This window comes from Balaenoptera physalus (genome assembly GCF_965194825.1).
Source record: "Balaenoptera physalus genome assembly, chromosome: 14".
Lineage (NCBI taxonomy): Eukaryota > Metazoa > Chordata > Mammalia > Artiodactyla > Balaenopteridae > Balaenoptera > Balaenoptera physalus.
Window position 1 is genome coordinate 49021254 of NC_138893.1, and position 19333 is coordinate 49040586.

Sequence of the window (19333 nt, forward strand, 5' to 3'; positions counted from 1 at the left end):
CCCAGACCAGGCCCAGAGGATTTAACAGGAAGGGTAGGCTGGCCTCTGTGTCACCCAGTGGGCCAGTTCTGAGGCTGCCCCTCCATCCTTCCCCCAGGCCCTGGATTAGGAGGTTGAATTTAGGTGCCTGGTGAGGGGAGTGCTGTCTCTTGCCATAGCTGGAAGGGGCGTAAGGACTCCAAAGTGGACCTGAGGAAGGCCCGCCTTCCCAAGGGAAAAGGGTTTTTTGCTGAGAGGTGGGTAGGAGAATGAAGCAGAAGAGAGGGTCTTTACCCACACACTCATCTCCCCAGACTGTGTTCCACCTCCTACCCCCCTGACCTTACAGGAATTCAAGACCAGTGAAAGAGAGCCTGTCCCTGCGAGGTCATTTCTGCATGACTGAAGAGTCACAGGCTGTGTGATCCTGCTTCCCTGGCACCGTCTCCACTCCCAACATCAGTCTTCAGGGCCTTTCCACATCCTGGCTTCTTCTAAGTGGCTGAGTCCAACCCACCCCCTCTGGCAGGGCCCCTGGCTTTCTGCTCCCCTACTCCAGGCAGCCAGAAAGGAGCACAAGACCCAGGCACTTCTGCAAATACGTTTAATGCACTTAGATTACACAGAGGAAGAGGGGGCAAGAAGGAAATGACATCTAAGTGAGTCACCCAAAAATTCTTACAAAAGTCCCAGGCTGGCTGCAGCCCCCAGGAACCGAGTCACCATTGACATTAGAAACTAATATAAAATTTTACAAAAGTCTGCTCATTGCAGCATTCAGGTACTTGTACAAAAGGAGGGCTCTTTCTACAGGGTTCCTGACTTACAACAGGGACCCAGGTACCTCACCTGGCACAGGGACCTAGAAGCCAGAGAGGAAAGACAACCAGATAAAAAAATACAGTCAAGGGAATTCTCTCCTGGTCTGCCCCATAGGGGCCGACCTTCAGGTTTTTCCCCTGCTCTCAACTCAAAACCCAGTCTCAAGACCCTGTGTTTATTTTTTAAAACATGCTAGCCCTTTAGACTCTCCCCAAGGCTTCCCAGCCCCTGCCCTGAAGCCTCGCCTTGGGAAGAGAAGGGCAGGAAGAGGCACCAGCTCCTCAGCCAGACCTGAGACCTTGCATGAGCCTCTCCAGCCCCACAGAATGGCAGCTGGGTCTGTGGTCCTCCTGCAGCCCACACTGCACCTGAGGAGCCGTGGGCGTCTGCCTCGTGTAGCTGGCAAACAGCATGGGGGAGCCCCTTCTTCTCGGAAGCTTCAGCCACGGTGACCTGGAGGGATGGGGTAGGATGGGGCAAGTTTCGAGGAAGCCTGTGGAAGAGGCAGATTTAGGGAGGGAGGCTTCTTACCTCCCCAACTTACTATGAGGTCAGGGCTCCCAAAGAGCTACAGGGAGAGAAAGAAGGGGTCCATCTAGTGAGCGCCCATCATATGCCAAGTGCTGTGCTGGGCATGCCCCATGGTCAGCCTCGCTTCGTCCCCAGGGAGGGTCCCCTCTCACCAGCCAGAAGCTCAGTGGAGGGCCCCCTTGCTGAGAAACCTCTGGAAGGCACCACCGCCTAAGGGAAAGGAGGTCTGGGCAGAGATGGCGAATGTTCCACCACTCCCCCAGAGCCCATGCACTGTAGGGAAAGGAGAAGGAGGCTGGTTCCGGCCGAACTGTGGAGGTTCCCCACACTGACGGGGCAGGAAGGGGCCACAGGCTTCACACGCCCATCGTCTCAGAGCTCCCCTGCTTCCCTTCTGCCTCCCACACTGACAACAAAACTTAGCTCAGAAAACACCCCCTCCCCCCAAGCCAAACCAGGCAGGTAGAGGCAGGTCCCCAGAAAGAAAGAATCTGTGGAGAGGCAGGTCAGGATGGCAAGCAGGGAGGCAAGCCGATGGCACCTCTTTGGCCATGAAATGTCTGAAGACAAGAGCTTTAAAGGCAGGGATGCTGTGGTGGGTGAAGGCCAGGAAACGTCCTTCTGGAAAAGTCCTCAGAGCAGAAGGCACAGCTACTGCCAACATCAGGTCCAGAGGGGCTTCCATCTTCGGCGCTTGTGTGTTGGGGGCAGCGTCTCTCCCAAGTGCCAGGCCGATCCGCCGTGAAGCGCTGAGTTTGATGGGGTTAACCAGGCAGCCCTGCTGGTGTATGCAGAGAAGGAACCAGACCCGAGTGGCCCCTCGGAAGTCCAACAGCCTGGCCACTACCCTCACGGCCCCTGGAGGCAGCTCTTTGGCTAGATTGCTCATCAGAGGCGTCCTGCACCCCGTGGACCTCCCTGGCACTCCCGGTGGTGCCTGTGTGTGTGGCGGCTGCAGACAGGGACAGGGCATGGGCCTGTGTGGTCTGTGACAGACAAAAGGACTTTGCTTTGGAAAGGCCTGAAGGGTGATCTCGGAATAGCCGTCCCTGGAGGTGGGGGTAAGAGGGCACGAAAGGGGCTTGCTGATTCCAGGTCAAAAGTGGGAGACAACCCAAGAAGAACCCCAAAACCACGGGCCAGAGATAGGTTGGCTATGAGATAGGAAGACCACGAGATCTGCAATACTGGGGTGAGGGACCAAGGACCGCGAGAGGCCAGGATGCAGGAAAGGAGACAGGACAAGGGGTAGAGAATGAAGGATGAGAAATGAATGGATGCCGGGAGAACGGAAGCGCGGGAGAGTGCAGCGTTTGCAAAACCAAAGTGAAAGACATGTTGAGAGGTTGATTTTTCTGTTTTTAATAAGCCAGAGTCCTGCAGCCTGGAGGTTGGGAGGCCCGGGGGATGAGGAAATGGGATGGGAGTGGCAGAGAGCTGGAGACCCAGGCCCTGAGTGGCAGGTGGGGATGGTCTGTGAAGCGCTGGGCTTCGCCCTCTCTCAGGCACGCCTGGTTGGGAGGAAAACGCCTGGAAGGTGAGGCTGCAGTCACCAAGTCTCGGAGATCCTGATGATCCTTGAACTTTGTGGGGACCCAGTCCAGCTGGGAACCAGCAGCAGCCCTTCCTGGCCCCAGCTAAACTGGGCTCAAGGCTGCATGGGGGAGTGCCTCGGCTCCACCAGGCCCAGCTGGGAAGAAAAGCCTCTCTGCGAAGCTGGCTCCTTCAGGGCCCCGGACTGGCAGGCGAACACTGGCACCTTCTCTGGTGGCAGCTCAGGGGGAGACGGCCCCAGGCCCTTGTCTGAGAGAATGAGAAAGTTCATCTGGAAATAAAGTTCTGTTTAAAAAACATTATATAGATGGCTTCTGGACATCTTTGAGGAGCAATAAAATACCATCCGGTTTCTACAAAATAAAATAAGGAGGAAGAAAACCAAACACGATCGAAGGACTCGTTCAACGGCCAGAGGAGCTTGACTAACAAAGCCTCCCCAGAGTTGAGCTGGGCCATACAGGCGGCCACTCCGCCTCCCTCCTGCTGGGCTGTGTGGCAGAGGGTAGGTGAGAACGAGGCCTGTCTCCACCTAGGAGCACATCAGAGGTCCGGAGGCAAATCTCAAAACGGAACCTGTGGCAGTGGCAGGAGGGGAAGGTTGGCATTTGCCCAACTGTGGCCCACTGGGGCCAGGGCCTGGTCACATGGCTTGGCCGGCTGCGGGGGGAGGCCCCCGAGCTGCAGGTGAGGGGGGGCCTGCGGCCTGTGCGTGGCATCCCAGCGGGCTACGGGCGCAGTGGCTGCGTGGTCATCCTCACACTTGTCCTTTTATTTGTGGGAGTCTCATTTACGCAGTTGTTACACTGGAGTCACCGGGGAGCAGCTGGGCTCTCCCTTGGCCCCTGCAGGGCCCAGCCCAGGCTAGTGCAGCGGACTGTCAAAGACCACGTCGGGTAGGATGGAGACTTTGAGCTTCTTTTCGGGCCAGCTGTACTCTTTGGGAAGTTTGAACTGCGGAGGGAGAACAAGCACAGAGCCAGAGTATACACGGTTAGCAGAACCCACTGCCTTCTTCCCACGCTGCCTAGAGAGAGGCCAGGACCCTCACCAAGGCCCTGTCCCCTGGGTGCTGGGGGCAAGACAGGCCACTGGTTGCCTGGCTTCAGTCACCAATGCTAGACCCAGGTGGGCGGCTGGGGTCAAGCTGCTGGAGTTCACTGACCCCTCCTTTCCCCTTGCCCTGCCAATAATTAACTGGGGTTGGAGGAGGCTTGTTTTCTAACTCTTTCTTGACTGTGCTGACCTCCCTCCAGCTCACTTCCTTGGTTCTGCCTCAAGCATGTAAGGAATCTGCTCCCTGAGGCCCAGGGGCTAGAGGATGGGGGGCAGGGGAGGGTGCAGATGCTACAGGGAAGTGGCTTGAGGTCTGGAACTCTGCGGTCCTGTCCCTGCCATGGCTTCTTTCTGAGGCTGGTGGGGAAGAACACTGGAACTGGCCCTCTGTAGCCTTTGCCAAAGGGTCCCCAGGGAAGGAGGCCCTGGCTCGGCCTCGGTGGGTGCCGAGAAGCAGGGGTAGTGTGGCTTAAGGTGACTTCTTGGGCCTGGTTCATTCTCGAGAGGAGTAAACCCCCATCCTGCTCCCCCTTGTTCATTCTCACCTGCTTCCCAGAGTTACCAGCCTGAGAGAGGTGCCAGCAGTGGCCAAGGAGAGCCCAAGGTCTTCCTACCCAACTCCCCGGAATCACTGAGTTGCCTACAGTTGTGTTTCTCAAGCTTCTGGTGGGGGTAGGGGAAGAGGCTGACCTATCTTATTCCTTCTGTATGCTAGGACCCTGCATGGGTCCTATGGTGCTCATAGATGCTCCCCGATTTAGGAGCAGGGTCTGCCTTTTATGACTCCTGCTGCCCCAGGGCCAGGCAAGAAGACAGGCCAGTCTGGGAAGGAGGGAAGAGCAGGGCCTTCAGCCTGCCTAGAGCTGGTGCTGGCAGTGGATGGGCCTGACACTTCCTGGCTGGCTCGCTCTCCCTCCCTCTGATGGGGGACTGTCCAAGCCAGGACCAAAGTGGAGAGTAGCGCAGGGTGTGGGGACAGCCTCTGGACAGGAAAGGAAAAAAAAGTCATTTTTAGTGACCTACTTTCCCAAGCTCCTCCTGGCTCCTGTCCCTCCTGCCTGGACTACCCCCCTTCCACCCCCTGAGCACCCGAGCTGAAAGCAGCAGTCTGGCACGGTGCCATCCCTGTGCGACACGGCCTCTCCGGAAGCACTTCTGGGCAGCTGGCTCTGGTCTGACTGAATGGGAGCCAGGCTTCAGGGACCGGTGACTTGCGGGGGTTGACTGGCTGGCACAGACTGGGTACTTGGTGACTTCTGAATGTATAAATGAGTTAATTTATCAAGCCACATCCCAGAGGAGAGAGAAGACACTATCCCATTGGGGGTGACCTCAGGCTCTGAGGAGTTCCTGTTCACCTGGAGACCTGGACGGGCCAGTCCTGCCCTGTGCACTGTCCTCCGCCCCATGGACGTCTGTCGGAGGCCTCCGTGTCCTGGCTGACTCGGCCCTGGAAGCCCCGGCAACTGGAAGCTCCAGCCCTGGCTGAAAGCTGGCTCCTGCCTGGCTTCGCTCTAGCTTGGAAGCCTGGCCCCTGGCAGGTGAAGGAGCTCTCCCCCAAACACACTTCCTGGCACAAAGGGCGAAGGAAGGGTCTGTCTCTGCCCCGGGGCAGGGGAGGGCCCAGAAGAGCAGGAGGACAGCCAGCTTGCTAATGCTCCATTAACCTATCGGGCAGGGCACTAAGGCCAGGAAGGCTCAACCCGCTGGGGTGCTGCTTGGTAGGAGGCCGGGGGAGGGGAAGGGACTTTCCAGGATGAGGTAAGTCCCCACAAATGAGGATGCCGGGAACAAGGAAGAAAAACAAAGGGGATTATGGGCTCCATTCCTATACCCAAGCAGAACAGCCAGGGAAAGCACAGGCCCCCACCTGGCCCGCCAGCTCGGCTAGGGCTGGAAGAAGTGGACCAGAGGGGAGAGCTCATGGCCAGTGAAGGGAGGAAGGAGAGTGGCTCCTGGGTGGCCTGAGGCAAGCGCAGGAGTCCCTCGCTGCCCACCAGAACTCTCCCGTGGAATGTTCTCTGGCAGCAGGCGTGGGCTTTCTGTTCAGAACCTGCCAGGGAACAGCAGGGGCTGAGGAGAACTCTGTGCTCCTCAGTGAGGAGCCTGAAGGCCCTGGCTGCCTCTTCAAGGAGGTTCTCAGGAGTTGGCAATTCAGACAGTTTGCTGGGTGTCCTTACAAGGGCTGGCAGTGGGGTAGGGGGTGGTTCAGGGAAGAGAAATAAAGCCATTTAACATCTCCTTTCCAGCCTATCTCCACACGTCTCACACACACACACACACACACACACACACACACACACACACACACAAACACACACACACAGAGGCTCCTGGAGACTGGAACCTGCCGTCAGAGAGAATCAAACAGCTTACTTCCTCTGGAGAAGTCAAATCTTCCAAGTCCTCCAACATTTTCTCTACAAACTCTTCAGTCAACAGAATCTGGGAAGAAGGCACAAGACAGGCTTTTATTATTTTTTAAAAATATATAGTCTTTTTGCTAACTGCCAAGCTGTGGACCTTTCTTCGGGCCATTAAGGAGCTATGAGGCCACTGCGATGTGTTCTAGGGACACAGGGAAGGGCTTGAGGCCTATCCCCGACTGTCACCCACACCCCGCCCCCAACTCCCACCACCACCTGCCTACCACATCAGAGGGACTGGGGCAGAGGAGGAAGGACATCAGAGGACAATGGGGAGCAGGGGGGGACATCTGGAGAGATGGTGGCGCTGGTCCCAGAAGGGACATGAGAACGGGTTGGGAGGAACCCCTGTTTTGGCAGTTCGGGCTTCCTGCGCGCTGCAGTATGGTAGAGGGGAGACAGAAGAGCCGAGAGGCAGAGAAGAGAGATTCCAACATCGTCCTTGCCCAACCAGGTTCACTTGGTAGGACAGAAGGAATCTGTCTGGATTTGGAACACAAGCCTCATCTGGAATCTGGAAATGCACCGGAAGGTACATCCAAGAACGTCTGAGCTGCAGAATTTGGAGACTGTACACCAACCTCTCTCATTTTACACAAGGGAAAGGGACTCCTTAACTCCCATTTTCATCCGTGGCCTCCACTTCCCCTCAGACTGGAAGCTCCCAAACCCCTGCCCTGCTGGCCCCATTCAGCCACTGAGTTCTTCAAGCTTTCCTTTAAGAAACCTCTTCTCCAGGGCATCTCCCAGCTATCCCACTTTGCTGCTCTAGTCTGGTGTCTTGTGGCTTCACGCTTTGACGTAGAGGACAGCCTGGTCCCACTACGCGGCAGGCACAACCACCACCCTCACCCCCTAAAGCAGTTTTCACAGTTAGCAGCAAGGTTCAAGGGTATCCAGGGCTTCCTCAGCCTGGTGGGCCGTCTTCCCAACTGGCTCCTCTGCCCAGCCTGACCCCTTCCTCTACCCCTCTCCTCCCCGTGCTGGTCAACGGGGCCCCCTGACCTCTGCAGCAGACCCTTCTGTCCCCCCGGGCTGTGGCTCTCCCCGCCTCGTTCTGCCTTCTCTAGCAGCCTGTGAACGCCCGGGGTGGGGGTGGGGGGACAGAGGAAGAGAACAATGAATTGAAGACCAAGGTGAGGGGCTCCTCTGACGAAAAGTCCCCTGTGACAAGGAGGAGGATCCAGGACTTGAGAAAATACCCATCAGGTTTCCCCTGGGAGTTGTCCACTCTGATGAGAACATAAGTTTCAACATTTGGAATAAAGTCAGCTTGTGAGATCAAGTGAAATGGCAGAGAAAGGAAGGCGAGCAACCAGGATCACTGGGCACCTCACAGGACAGAGGGCTCCGAAGGAAGGATGTTGATGGGCTGGAGGTGTGAGCAAGGAATGAGAAAACTACGCCAAGTGAACGGGTGAAAAAACACCACCACATCAGGCACCGTGCTAACCGCTCATATATCTTATCGCCTTCCAGATGAGGAAACTGAGACACAGATAGGTTATGTGATTTGCCCAATGTCACGTGGTTTGTGAGCAGCTGAGACAAGATCAGGTCCTGGTCTTGTCTGGACTCTAACGTTAGTGCCCAGAGCACAGCTTCCAAATCCTAAGGTCTTATTACCCTCACGACATCTCCTCATTTATTGATCCTTCCACTCGTCTGCCCATCCAACTACTTGATTCCGTAAGCATTCCCTGGGTGCCTCTGCTAGGCCTGGCCCTGGGTGGAGCCTCAGGGACACAAGCATGAAGGCAGTCCATTCCCCACCTGGACAAGCACCTTCCCGCGCTTGACAGGGAGCCAAAGGTCATCTCCTTCTCAGGCTGCAAGCCCACAGTCAGGGACAAAACAGCTCCAACCACTGGCCCACAACTCCTCACCAAAGTTTCTGTTTGAGGAGCTCAGGCTTCAAGTGGAGACAGAGACAAGGTTTAGACAGGCAAAGCCGGTCCAGGGAAATGCCCACCTGAGGTGCCCCCTCCCACCTCCCTCCTGGTTCCCCAAGGCGGGACTGGCTGACTCCTCTCACAGACCACCGTGACCCCTTCCCAATCCCACCCTGATCCTCCTCCTCCCACAGCTGGAGCCCTTGCTCCTCCTGCTCTTATCCTAGGGCTCTCCCTCCCCACTACCCCCCCAAAGCCCAGAGTCTCTCTACCAGTTATCACCAGTCTGCTTGAGTAGTACAAAAGTCACATTCACATTTTTGGCATTTCCGGGGCCTGCTGCCATCTCTGCAAATGCTAGCACAAACACAAGCATACCTAAAACCCAATTATATTACAATGGCTCCAGTCCGGGCTAGGCTGAACTGATTTCTAACCCACAAATACTTTGGAGGGAGAACATTTCTGCCAGAGAGGTAAATAGGCCTGGGACTGTAGCTAGTGCTGGGGGTGAGATGGGATTGGGGGAGGGTTCACAGGGACGGTGACCATGCAGAGAGACTCCAAACAGCTGTAGAAATGGTAAAGGTAAACCCACCAACACTGAGTTCAGTCCTAAGCCAGTTCCTCTGACAAAGGTCTGGAACTGGTGGTGGAGAGAGGGTGAGTTATGGTGGCTTTTGGTAGACCAGCTACCAAGTGTGTACAATCTGTGTGTGGACTCATTTTATACTCAGCTGGGAGAGGGGATGGTAAGACCAAAAAAGGGGACAAACCCTAGTCACTCCTCAATTTTCACTTTTGGTGGTTTGTTGGTTCCTGCTGGAAACTTCACATTTTAAAACGGGTAAAATTATACATGAGATCTGCATGATATTAAGGGTGACATTCCCTGCAAAGAAACAGGACAGACTGTCATAGCTCCAGGCACCTAATTTAATTTCCTTTGGGAGTTAAACCTTAGAAGCTTGGATTGAACAAACAGGCCCTGTTCTTTGTATATTTCAGACCTGGAGCTGAGAATGTTAACAGATCTTATCAACAGGACACTGGAGATAGACAGCTATGATGGAGCAGCTCCTGGGCGCTCTCACGAGGAACAGACTCGCCGTTGTGATGCAACTGTGGGAAAAGCCTGTGCAATTCTGGGGCTTCGGGCTCTTGAAGCTCCCTGGGTCCCCATGGAGCTGCCTGGCTCTGCCACAAATAATAACAGGAAAGGCTATGATAATGACAGTGGTAATGATAATACTGCCAACAGCAGAAGCAGCGCCTCCCCCGTGTGCCAGGCACTGGGCCAAGTGCTTGACCGGTATCATCTCACTGAATCCTTAGGGCAGTCCTGCAAGGGAGGTAACCAGCATTCCCATTGTGCAGATGAGCGGGCATCAAGAGGAGACAAGTCTGGACTTTAGAAGAACAGTGATCTGACCTCATGGTGGTAGAAGAAGCTCTTTTCCTGTCTGGGGAAAGTACCCCAATTCAAGAAGCCTTGTATGCTCAGAGCTGACTCCTCTCTCTCCTCTGATGGGGAAGGTGGAGGTGACTTTGGCTTCAACCAATGGCCTGGAAAACCAGCGACACATCTCCCAGCCACCTGCTCAGCTCAAGAGGGCTGGAACCCTGGGCATCACAGACATGCAGCTGCTCAAAACCAGGTTGGCCAACTGGAAAGGAAGGCAAACCATGCCCCAATACAGTTTCCAAGTGGGGACAGCAGGTCAAATTTCCAGGTCAGCTTAGTAAATGTGTACATAAGACGACAGTTACATTAGTCCAGAAAATAGCAGTAGAAATAATACTAATAATGAAAATAGCACTCATCGATGATAGTACTCACCAAGAGCTGGGCATAAATGCTTATGTTTGTGCACAAGCAACCCTTGGAGGGAGAAGACTCTCTAGTGAGACGGGAAAGCCCCCCAAGCAATCTGAGCAGCAAACTCCCCTAGAAGGATTTTGAAAATACAGAGATACCAGGCCCCATCCAGACCTTCTGAATCCAGACCTTCTGAAGCTGAATAGCTCAGGCAAGGCCAAGGCATCTGCATTTTTAAAAGGCAACACCTCCCTCCAGGAGATCATGGTGGCGGGAGTGCTGGGGAAATACACTCACAGGGGACGTGGGTTTGGGCACAGGTTTAACCAATACAGATGAGTTAGTGGCTGCAGCTCTACCACCAGCTCTAACTGGTGGAGCTGGGAGGGGAGCAGTGGCTCCCTGGCCCCCACTCCCAACCTCCACCTTTGATGAGGCTTGGAACACAGGCCAGCAGCTTACTCCAAGGTGCTCACACCCAGTGCCTTAGGCCAGCCTGGCTGGTTGGTGAAGACGGAGGATTGTCAACAATCTCCCAATTCCCCAGGCCCCAGCAAGTTCCAGAAGGAACCTGAAAAGTGATCTTTCATCAGTGCCTGCTCTGGGCAGGCCTGGCTATGGGACAGGCAGGGGCCCCGCTGCTGTAGATCTGATTCAAATGTCTGCGGTCAATGATATTTCTGAGTCTGCAAACAGCACTGACAAAGCCCACTCCTTCCCCTTAGTATGACAATCCACACTTTGTCTGGGGCCTTGTTTGCTCTTCGTGTTGACACGTTGTTCTTGCTTCCCAACAAGTTTGGCTTTCTTTTTCCTTCCCTTTCCTTCTCTCAGGGAAGGAGATGTGCTGTTTACGGGGCAGAGCCTGCCATGGAGCTGCTCTGGCACTCACAATGGCAGCGGGGGACACAGGACCAGGAAGCAGGCCAGTCTGCGTCCCCCCAACCCCGACCGGCCAGACAGAAGTGAGAAAACAGCCCAGAGGACCCCCGCCCCCCAGGCTCGGGGGCAGAGGTGTGTGTGGCAGCTACCACTGCAGTGGTGGCACAGGGAGGCCACCTTCATTTCCTGTCCTTGCTGGGTGGTGAGGAGTTGGCTGAGGTGGCCAGGAGCGGGCTCAGACTCCCCCTGCTCTGGCTGTCTGCTGCGGAGGGCAGAGCGGGCCGCCACAGCCCTCGCCCGAAAGGGAGGCTGCTGTACTTGCCTAGGCACAGTGCTGGCATTTAAACCCTAATGGCTGTACCCTGGACACTGAGGTCCCCGTGACAGCCCAAGCAAAGGTCTCCAGGGGGACCAGGTCGTGGCCAGGTTCACCAGTGGAAGGAGAAAGAGCAGAGGCACAGAAGAGGAGCTGCCCAGGGCCTGGGCCAGGGATCGCCAAGTGTCTTCCACACAACATCCAAATGGGTACATGGGGACAGGAGAAGGCAGCGGCTTGTCCAGAGGACAGTGGTGAGTCAGCCGCTGGGCTAGGAGGAGAGCCCAGCAGTGACTCCCCAAACCTGGCCTGGAGAAGCGAAGCCCACTTGAACAGCTGCTGGGTGTCTTCTCCCAAGCCCTGGGCCTCCCATCAGGGCTGGTAGGGAATGGCTGGGAACGGGGGGCCACCTGGGTGAGCTGTCAGACACCACACAGCTGAGAAAGCATTGCAGGGCTTAAAAAAATATTCTCATATTTGGTGATGTGACCCCTGTGTGACCTCTGGGGCCGACTTCTCCCCCTTCAGATCAACCTTGGCTGGGGACGGATGAACGACTCAGCTCTGGGCCAGGCTCCCACTCAGAGGCTAACAGCCCGGTGTTGACAGACTCAAGGGAGAGAGGCTTGTTAAAGCCACTGGGATGAGGAATGCTGGGGGAAGGCGTGCAGGAGAGGACGTTGGCAGGCCTCCCCCTGGTCTGAAGACTGTCCTGTACAACGCTGGAGTTGGTGGACAGCCTCTACCATCTCAGAAAAGATAAAAACAGCAAATGGTAGGGCAAATGGAGGAGTCCGGTGTCAACCTATGGAAACTGAAGAGCCTAAGGAACTGGAGGATTCCTGCCTCTCCAGCTCCTCCAGGAAGCAAGGAGTGTCCACTGTGCTTACTCTGGGGTTGCAGACAGCCCTGCATTTCCGTGCCGGGGCCTTGACGTTCCTGGGGCTGGAGAGATGGGGCAAGGAGGAGCCTGGAGGGCAGGTGCAGGCCCAGGAGCAGGTGGGTGTGGAGGCCTGTCTGGGGCCACTCCACAAGCTCCGGAAAGGGCCCAGATTCCCTCACTTGCTGCCTTTTTCTCTCAGGCTCTCCTTTGTCTCTCTTCTCCCATGTGGGGTGTCTCTGCCATGCCACTTCCCCAAGAGATAACAGGCCTGGGCTGGAGGCCAGAACAAGGTGCCAAGGCTGGGAGTGAGGGCTTCCAAGGCTGTTGAAGGCTGATGCAAGAAAGTCATCCTAGCCCCTCCCAACTCCTCTGGGACCAACAGGGAGTGATCAAGCAGCAGCCAAGAGAACAGAAGTCTGGGTCTCTTCAGTCCTGGGGCTGCTGCATCCAGTTCCTTCCTGATGCTCTGCCCCCAGCAGGCCTGGCCACACAGGGGTCAGGGAGACACCCTGGATCCTGGAAGCATGAGTGAGAGATTCCTGTAGGAGGTGAGGGCAGGCCTCTGTTGGGGTCTCCCTCCAGAGGAGCCTGGGGTCCCTCCTGGCCCAGTGGAGTGGGCCCTCACTGTTGACTATGAGCCTGACCCCAGGCCTCCAGGAGGTCCTCAGACTCCCGGGGCGACAGGCAGCCCCAGAGGGAGACTCAGAGGCCCACAAGTAATTACAAGCCCAGGTTCCCACAAGCTAGGGAGCTGCCTGTGACCACAGTGGCAAGACCCTAAAGAGGAAGGCGGGCTGCCAGTCAGATGCAGAAAGTGCTGACTGCTTTGGGGGCGGGGTGGGGAGGAGGGCTGGTGTGGATGTTGGCTTCACAGCTGAGGACCGGCTGGCCTGGGGGCAGGGGCAGCGGGTTTCCCAGGGCTCCCTGGAAAGGGCCTTGAGAAACCCCTTGGTGAGTTAGGGTGCGTGCCTGGGGAGCGGGCCCCAGCCAGCCTTCCCGGGAGCTCCCCTGTGAGCTGGCCCCTGTCGTGGACCACACTAATGAGCCCATAACACAGGCCTTTGATTAAGCAGCTCCCAGCACAGCAACTTTATTGAAACATGCCGAGGCCAGCGGCTGGTTCCCACAGCTCCCGTTCCCGGGGCAACGGCGCCTGGGAGGGGACCATGTGCTGGGAGTCAGCAGGGCGAGTGCTCAAGCTCACTGAGGGGCTGCCAGGGAGGCGAGGGGGAACAGGGCTGGAAGGGAACACCAGTAGCCGGAGGATCAGGGGCTTGGAAATCAGGGTTGGGCCCAGACCTTCGTGGGGACTGGGGGGCAACATGACATCTGCCGAGTGCTCTGGAGGCCCAGGTCCCCAGGCTGCTGAGAACTGGAGATGCTGACTGCTCCCCCATCCCCGCTGCGGGCAGGAAGATGTTCCAAGGGGGATGGCGGGGCTCCAAGGACAGGTTCAGAGTTGAGCATGTGAAAGGCAACTGGGTGAAATTTCTTCTTGAGTTTGGGGAGACTCTAGTTCCTACTTTTCCAAGAAAATGTGCTTAACCTTCAATACACAAAAGTGCTATCTGAGGACACTTCTGCTGAGACCTGTCAACACACCGTCACCTGCTAGGAATGATGACCTGTGACCTCTCAGTGGCTGGGGGTCTCCTACTCGGTCCCTCGTTCCCCACTCCTTCCCAGCTCTGCCCAGGCAGAAGGCCTACCCCCTCCCTGCTCTCCACAGAGGCAGCCCGGTGCCCTGGGACACGATGGGGCTGGGGGGAGGACCTTTCCACTTGTGCTGGGCTAATTTCAAATGTTATACTTCAGAGCTTTTGCTACAGCAACTACCAACACCACATGGACGGAAATCTAATGTTACCAAGTGGGACTTTTAAAATGTATTTATAACTTTATGGTTCAAAGTAATTTTGTTATGAAACAATGTAATAACAACAGTGGAAAAAGGCAAGATAATTTATGGAACACAATATCCCTAAAGCACCGGCTTCCATTTCTACCTCAGCTTAGTCTGGGAGTGTGGTTGGTGTCCTTTGTTTGCCGTTTGTTTTAATTAAGGGTTAGTATTTTGGTGGGGAGGGCGAGGGAGGAGCTGGCCTGAGGAAGAGACACAGACACTCAAAGACTAAAAACATGCCTACATTAATGCTATACACACTTCACAGACCCCCACAGACCAGGCTAACCCCACAGAACCGGCAAAATTCTCTTCCCCTTTACGGTAATCCCTCCACCCACCCGCACCCTCCACCATACACCACAAACAAGGCAGAGTCACCTGTTAGATCAGGGTCAGATTCCCTTTCTGAGAGAGGTAAGGTAGAGTGTTCCTCCTCCCATGCCCCCAACAAACAAACAAAAAAGGATGTTGTTCCTCTAATACATCCGGGAGTGGGAGTCAGGGTTGGGTCGAGTACCCGAGAGACCTGGACGGGGCAGAGGCTGGAAGGAGGCCTGTGGCTCTCAGGCCCCAGCACCCAGCTTGGCAATGGCTTGAAGCTGTGCTCCAGCCAGAAGAGCAAAGGAGGGACAAAGTACTCCGGAAAAGCCAGCAGGTTTCTGCACAGAGAAGCTGGGTGTCCATCAGGAAGAACAGGAGAACCATTAGATGGGGGAGGCTCTGTGTGCCAAGGCCTGCCCATCTCAGCCCAGCGCCCGGTCCAGGTCCAGATGCCCACTTTCTAGGAATTCTGGTGGGCTTTCCATATAGCACGAGAGTGGCTTCCACACTTCCTCCCATCCTGCTTCACCCTCCCGCTTCCTGTTCTTTGGTTTACCCAGTGTGCAGAAAGTCTCACATCCCTCAAACCTGAATTTCCGTGGCAAACAGAATCATCAACGGCCAGGGCCTGGAGTTATCGCTCCTGTCTCGGGGTACGGGGGAGAGGCCAGGAAGTGCTTCTGGAGCTGGTGGGCTAGGCAGCAGCATCCACACTCCACATGGCATCTCACAACCAGCCCCTCAGGAAGAGGAGCCGCCAAGAGCTGCCACGGGAGGACTGCGAGGGGGCGGGCACAGGAAGAACCCACGGAAAGGAGGGAGGGAGAAGAAGAGGAGCCTTCTCACTTGCAACCAGGGTCCATGAGCTGCATAAGGGTGCTCTTCGGTGGCAAAGGCGCCTTCTACTCCCGTGGAGACAAAGGTGATGGCCATGTCACCTGTGATACTTTTATATGTAAAGTGCCGTCCGTGCAGGAGCCTGCCCCTGGGGGTGGGAACATGAGACAGTGAGAGCAGGCCTGGCCAAGCTCAGGGACTGTGGAGGCTACACTCCCCGGGACGGGCTGTCTGGCAAATGCCCTCCTGACCGACCATCTGCCCACTAACAGGGGCCTGGAACTAAACACGTTCATCTCAACACCTCCCAAAAGAAGCCTCTTACGAGTTCTCTACTGTTATCCTTCCAAAGTGCTCAAGGCTAGCAGATACTAGAGCAGCATTCAAAGGGCCTGAAAGGGGATGGGAGTCCACCTCCTTCGTGTCCTGGTGAGGAGACTGAGGCCAGAGAGGCCAGTTAGTAATGTGCCCAAGGTCAGGCCCAGAGCTAAAAGGGGGATCGTGCCCCACCTTTGTTTGGAGGGTCGGGGTGAAGAAGCACCTAAACGAATTTCCCACACCCTGGGATGATGGCCTAGTGCCCTCACAGCACAATCCTGTGTCCGGGGCACAGTCTTCCACCTCCTCCTGGGCTCCCCACGAGATTTAAATGGCTACCAAGGCCACATCTTAAAAAAAAAAAAAAAAGCTGAAGCCAAGTGGGGTCACTCTGAGGGAGCCACAAGAAGTTACTGTTAATCCCAAGTCTGGAAATACACCTGGGGGAAGGGCAGGCAGGGGCAACCAGTGGGGCAGAGATGCCAGTCAGCAAAGGAAGCAAAACCTGCTCTTGGCTTTCTCAGGTTGCCTTAGATTAACCCTTCACCAGTCTAAAGGCCCTGAGCCTGGGCCAGAGAGGGAGCTGGAGAGGAAATCGTTGGGGTCCTGGGGGGATGGTGCGGGGGGCTGGCCAGACCCTGGTCGCTCTGGCCACTTGCTCTCGTTGCCCTACTGGGCAAGGCTGGTTACCACACAAGGTCCTTCCTCAGGCTCCAGGGACAGTGGGGATGGTCCAAACCAGTGCAACCCCTTTCTTCCTTGTCACTGCTGTCTGAGTTTAGAGTTATCCTTGCTGCTTCTCCTGCTATAAAAGTGAGGGTGGAACCCCTGAGGGCTGTGGAGGAAGCCAGCTGCAACAGGTTTAGCCCAGTGCAGCATCCCCATGCAGAGAGCTGAATTCTGGCCACAGGGGTGGTTTTCTGGCACTGTGGACAGCAGCAGGAGGGACACAGCTGGGCTTCTGGGTCCCTCAAGGAGTCTGCTGTGCGGGCCACAGGGTTTGGAGAACTGAGTGTTCTGCATGGAAAAGCAGCAAGGAGGAGAAAACAGAGTCCCACCCATCAGATTCCCCTGCCCTATTACCCCAGTGCTACTGGGGACCCTGCCGCCCCTGACTCTGGGCTGGTGGGATGGCAGGGCATCTCCCTAGGTCACTGAACCTTCGTAAGGGAGCAGGGCTGGGGGACACTTCTCTCGACAAAGGAGCGCTCTCCAGCGCGGTGAGGGCTACTGGAGGGTTCAGGGTCCACAGGCTCCCCCAAAGGCCCAAGATGGAGTGGACTGACTAGCTTTCCTCCCCACCCTGGGCCCCAGACTCTGCCTCGGTGTAGGGGGCAAGCACAGGCCTGGTGGCTCCTTGAGGCCAAGTTGTATGCTGTGGGGCTTACCTTAGGCAGAGCGGAATGAGGGCTCCTGACTCCTGGTTGAATTTCAAATGTACGCTCTCGAGCTGCCGCGTGCGGATCAGCTCATGGGGAATAATGGCCGTGGAGCTGTCACTTTCCAGGCTGTCTTTGCGGCTCCTGCGAAGCAAGCACAGGAACAGGTTCAGCACGAGGTGAAAACCGCAGGACAGGAGGCTCTCAGGCCAGGCTCCTGAGGCACGACAAGGATGGTGATTGATGATGAAGATAACAACAGCCACCATTTACTCACTACACGCTCGCCAAGTGCCAGCCCTGCGTGAGGCACCTCTCGCTGATTACTCCTCACGGCGCCCCCGTGAGGTGGGCACTATTATTATGGCCCTTTTACAGATAAGGAGCTGGGGATCAGGGAGGTGACCTAACTTGTCCAGGTCGCACAGTGGGGACTGTGGAGCTGGGATTTGGTCGCAGGTAAGTCTGGCTCTGAAGCCTCATCTTTGGCCAACACTCTGTATAAAAGCTTATGTCACAGTGGCTTGTTCTTCCCTAAGATAGCAGCAGGGGCTTCTGGGAGCCCTTCTTCCCCTGCCCCAGAGCCTCAGACCCCAAGTTCTCCAAGGCTGGGGTGCTAGAGTGCCAGAAGACATGGCTCCCAGAGCTTCCTTCCTGCTGACCCTGAAAAGGCTGACATCAGAGCAGGCTCAGAGCATGCACACTCCTGCTAATGGCCAGCAGCTGCCGTGACATACACATCCTTCATCCAACAGGAAATGACACAGTCCTCATCGAGGGGTGGAAACCAGGCTGTCAGGAGTCAGATCAGTGAGCTTGGCCGGGCAGCAGGACCGGGCCACCACCCTGCTGGGCTACGAGGCCCCAGGAACCCTGTACCAGATTCCTCCTGACTGTGGTCCCAGCCATGGCGAACTGTCACTGCTGCCTCGCGCTCCCTCCTGTCCTGCTTCCCACCCACAGCTTGCTCCACAGCTGGGCCACGGGGTCCCTTTGCAATCTAAGATGTGCTCTTTCAAATTCAGCTGCCCCCACTGACAACCTCTCAAATCTGCCTCAGCCAGAAGTGAGGGTTACCCACTGATCTCATTCAAAAGGCCAGATCCTGGTTTGGACTGTGAATCTCAGAACAATTCCCCAAGTGAACAAAATACTGGGTGAGAAGTTTTAGTTATTTATTGTTGAAGCGGCAATAGCCACCCAGGATGTCTGGGCTTGATCTGGGCTTGACAGTCACACAGCCAGTGGGGGCCCAACCTCCTTACACACTGGGGGGCTGAGCGCTGGGGCCTGTGGCCCAATGAGGCACCCCCAACACTCAGAGCACCTCCCCAGAGGGAGGAGGATGTGAGGTCAGCAGGCAGGATGGAGGGTGACATCGGACAGCACAGGCCCTACTGAGGCAGTGGTTTATAAAGCTCCCGAGGTAATGGGGACCATTCCCACCATCTGGGTGGATCCACCCTCAGATGTGACATGTGACTGATCTTTCACAAAGTGGTCCCTTCCTCTGGTTTCCAAAGCCAATTCTGAAACTGCCCTTTGCCCTAGTGTCTCCTTTGACAAACCCTTTCACAAGACCTGTGAAGGAGACAAACATGCTGGCCAAGAGGGTCACAGAATTTCAGGGCTGGAAGGAAACTCTGAGGTTGTTTAATCTACCTCTTTCCTTCACAAAAGAGAGCCGGTAACGCGCCCAAGGCCACAGAGCTGGGCTGCGGCAGGCCGTCGTGGGAGCCTAGGACCTCTGACCAGCTCTCTTCCCCTTACACCCCGGCTGCTACGCCTCCCTTCTAAGGAGGGCAACACCAAACACCACCCTCGGGGCTCGGACAAGAGCAGGACTCAGGAAAGACAGCAGCCCTCTTTGGTGAGGCCTCACTCTCCTCCCGAGTAAGGAGTCCATAGATTTACTCACTGAGTCCTCCCAGCAAGGACTCTACACCAGGTAGATTCCTCTATAGTTAACGCTTCTTGTACAGGTCAGGAAACCCACGGCTCAGAGAAGTGATGTGATAAGCCTACAGTCACAGAGTGAGTTTAAGAGGAAAAGCCAGGGTGTGACTCTCACCATCACTTCCCTGTGCCACCTCTGAGGCACATCACCATGCTCCCAAAAGGCCTGGCTGCCAGGTGGGGCCTCCGAGCCGGTGGGCCTCTCTGACACAGGCAAAAATGCTGATGAATAGCAACTGGGGGTGGGAGCAGGGGGGTTGGGAGAGCAGAATCAACAGCACACAGGGCTAGAGATGTCTCAAGCTGGAGGGAAAAATAAATTGTTGAAAGTCAGCTAAAGTCACCTTGGTAACTGCTACAACACACTCACCCGGAACGAGGACATCAAACCCGAGTGCAAACAGCTTTAAAGAAATGGAAAAGAACTTAATCATCTGAAGAATTAATGTGACAAGT

General features: G+C 55.9%; 1 protein-coding gene across 4 annotated transcripts in view; it reads right to left on the reverse strand.

Annotated features, from left to right (window-relative positions):
* Window positions 1–569: 569 nt before the first annotated feature.
* SUFU (SUFU negative regulator of hedgehog signaling) overlaps window positions 570–19333 on the reverse strand; it is a 109798-nt gene continuing 91034 nt past the window's right edge. For 3 of the 4 annotated variants that reach the window (XM_082425273.1, XM_082425274.1, XM_082425275.1), the window contains 4 exons: window positions 16931–17065; window positions 15234–15372; window positions 6319–6387; window positions 570–3840 (listed from right to left, as the gene is read on the reverse strand). In XM_082425273.1, the coding sequence (XP_082281399.1) occupies window positions 3751–3840; window positions 6319–6387; window positions 15234–15372; window positions 16931–17065 (433 nt within the window). In that variant the 3' untranslated portion in view covers window positions 570–3750. The remainder of the gene's footprint in view (window positions 3841–6318; window positions 6388–15233; window positions 15373–16930; window positions 17066–19333) is intronic. The other variant, XR_014253484.1, reaches the window with a different exon arrangement.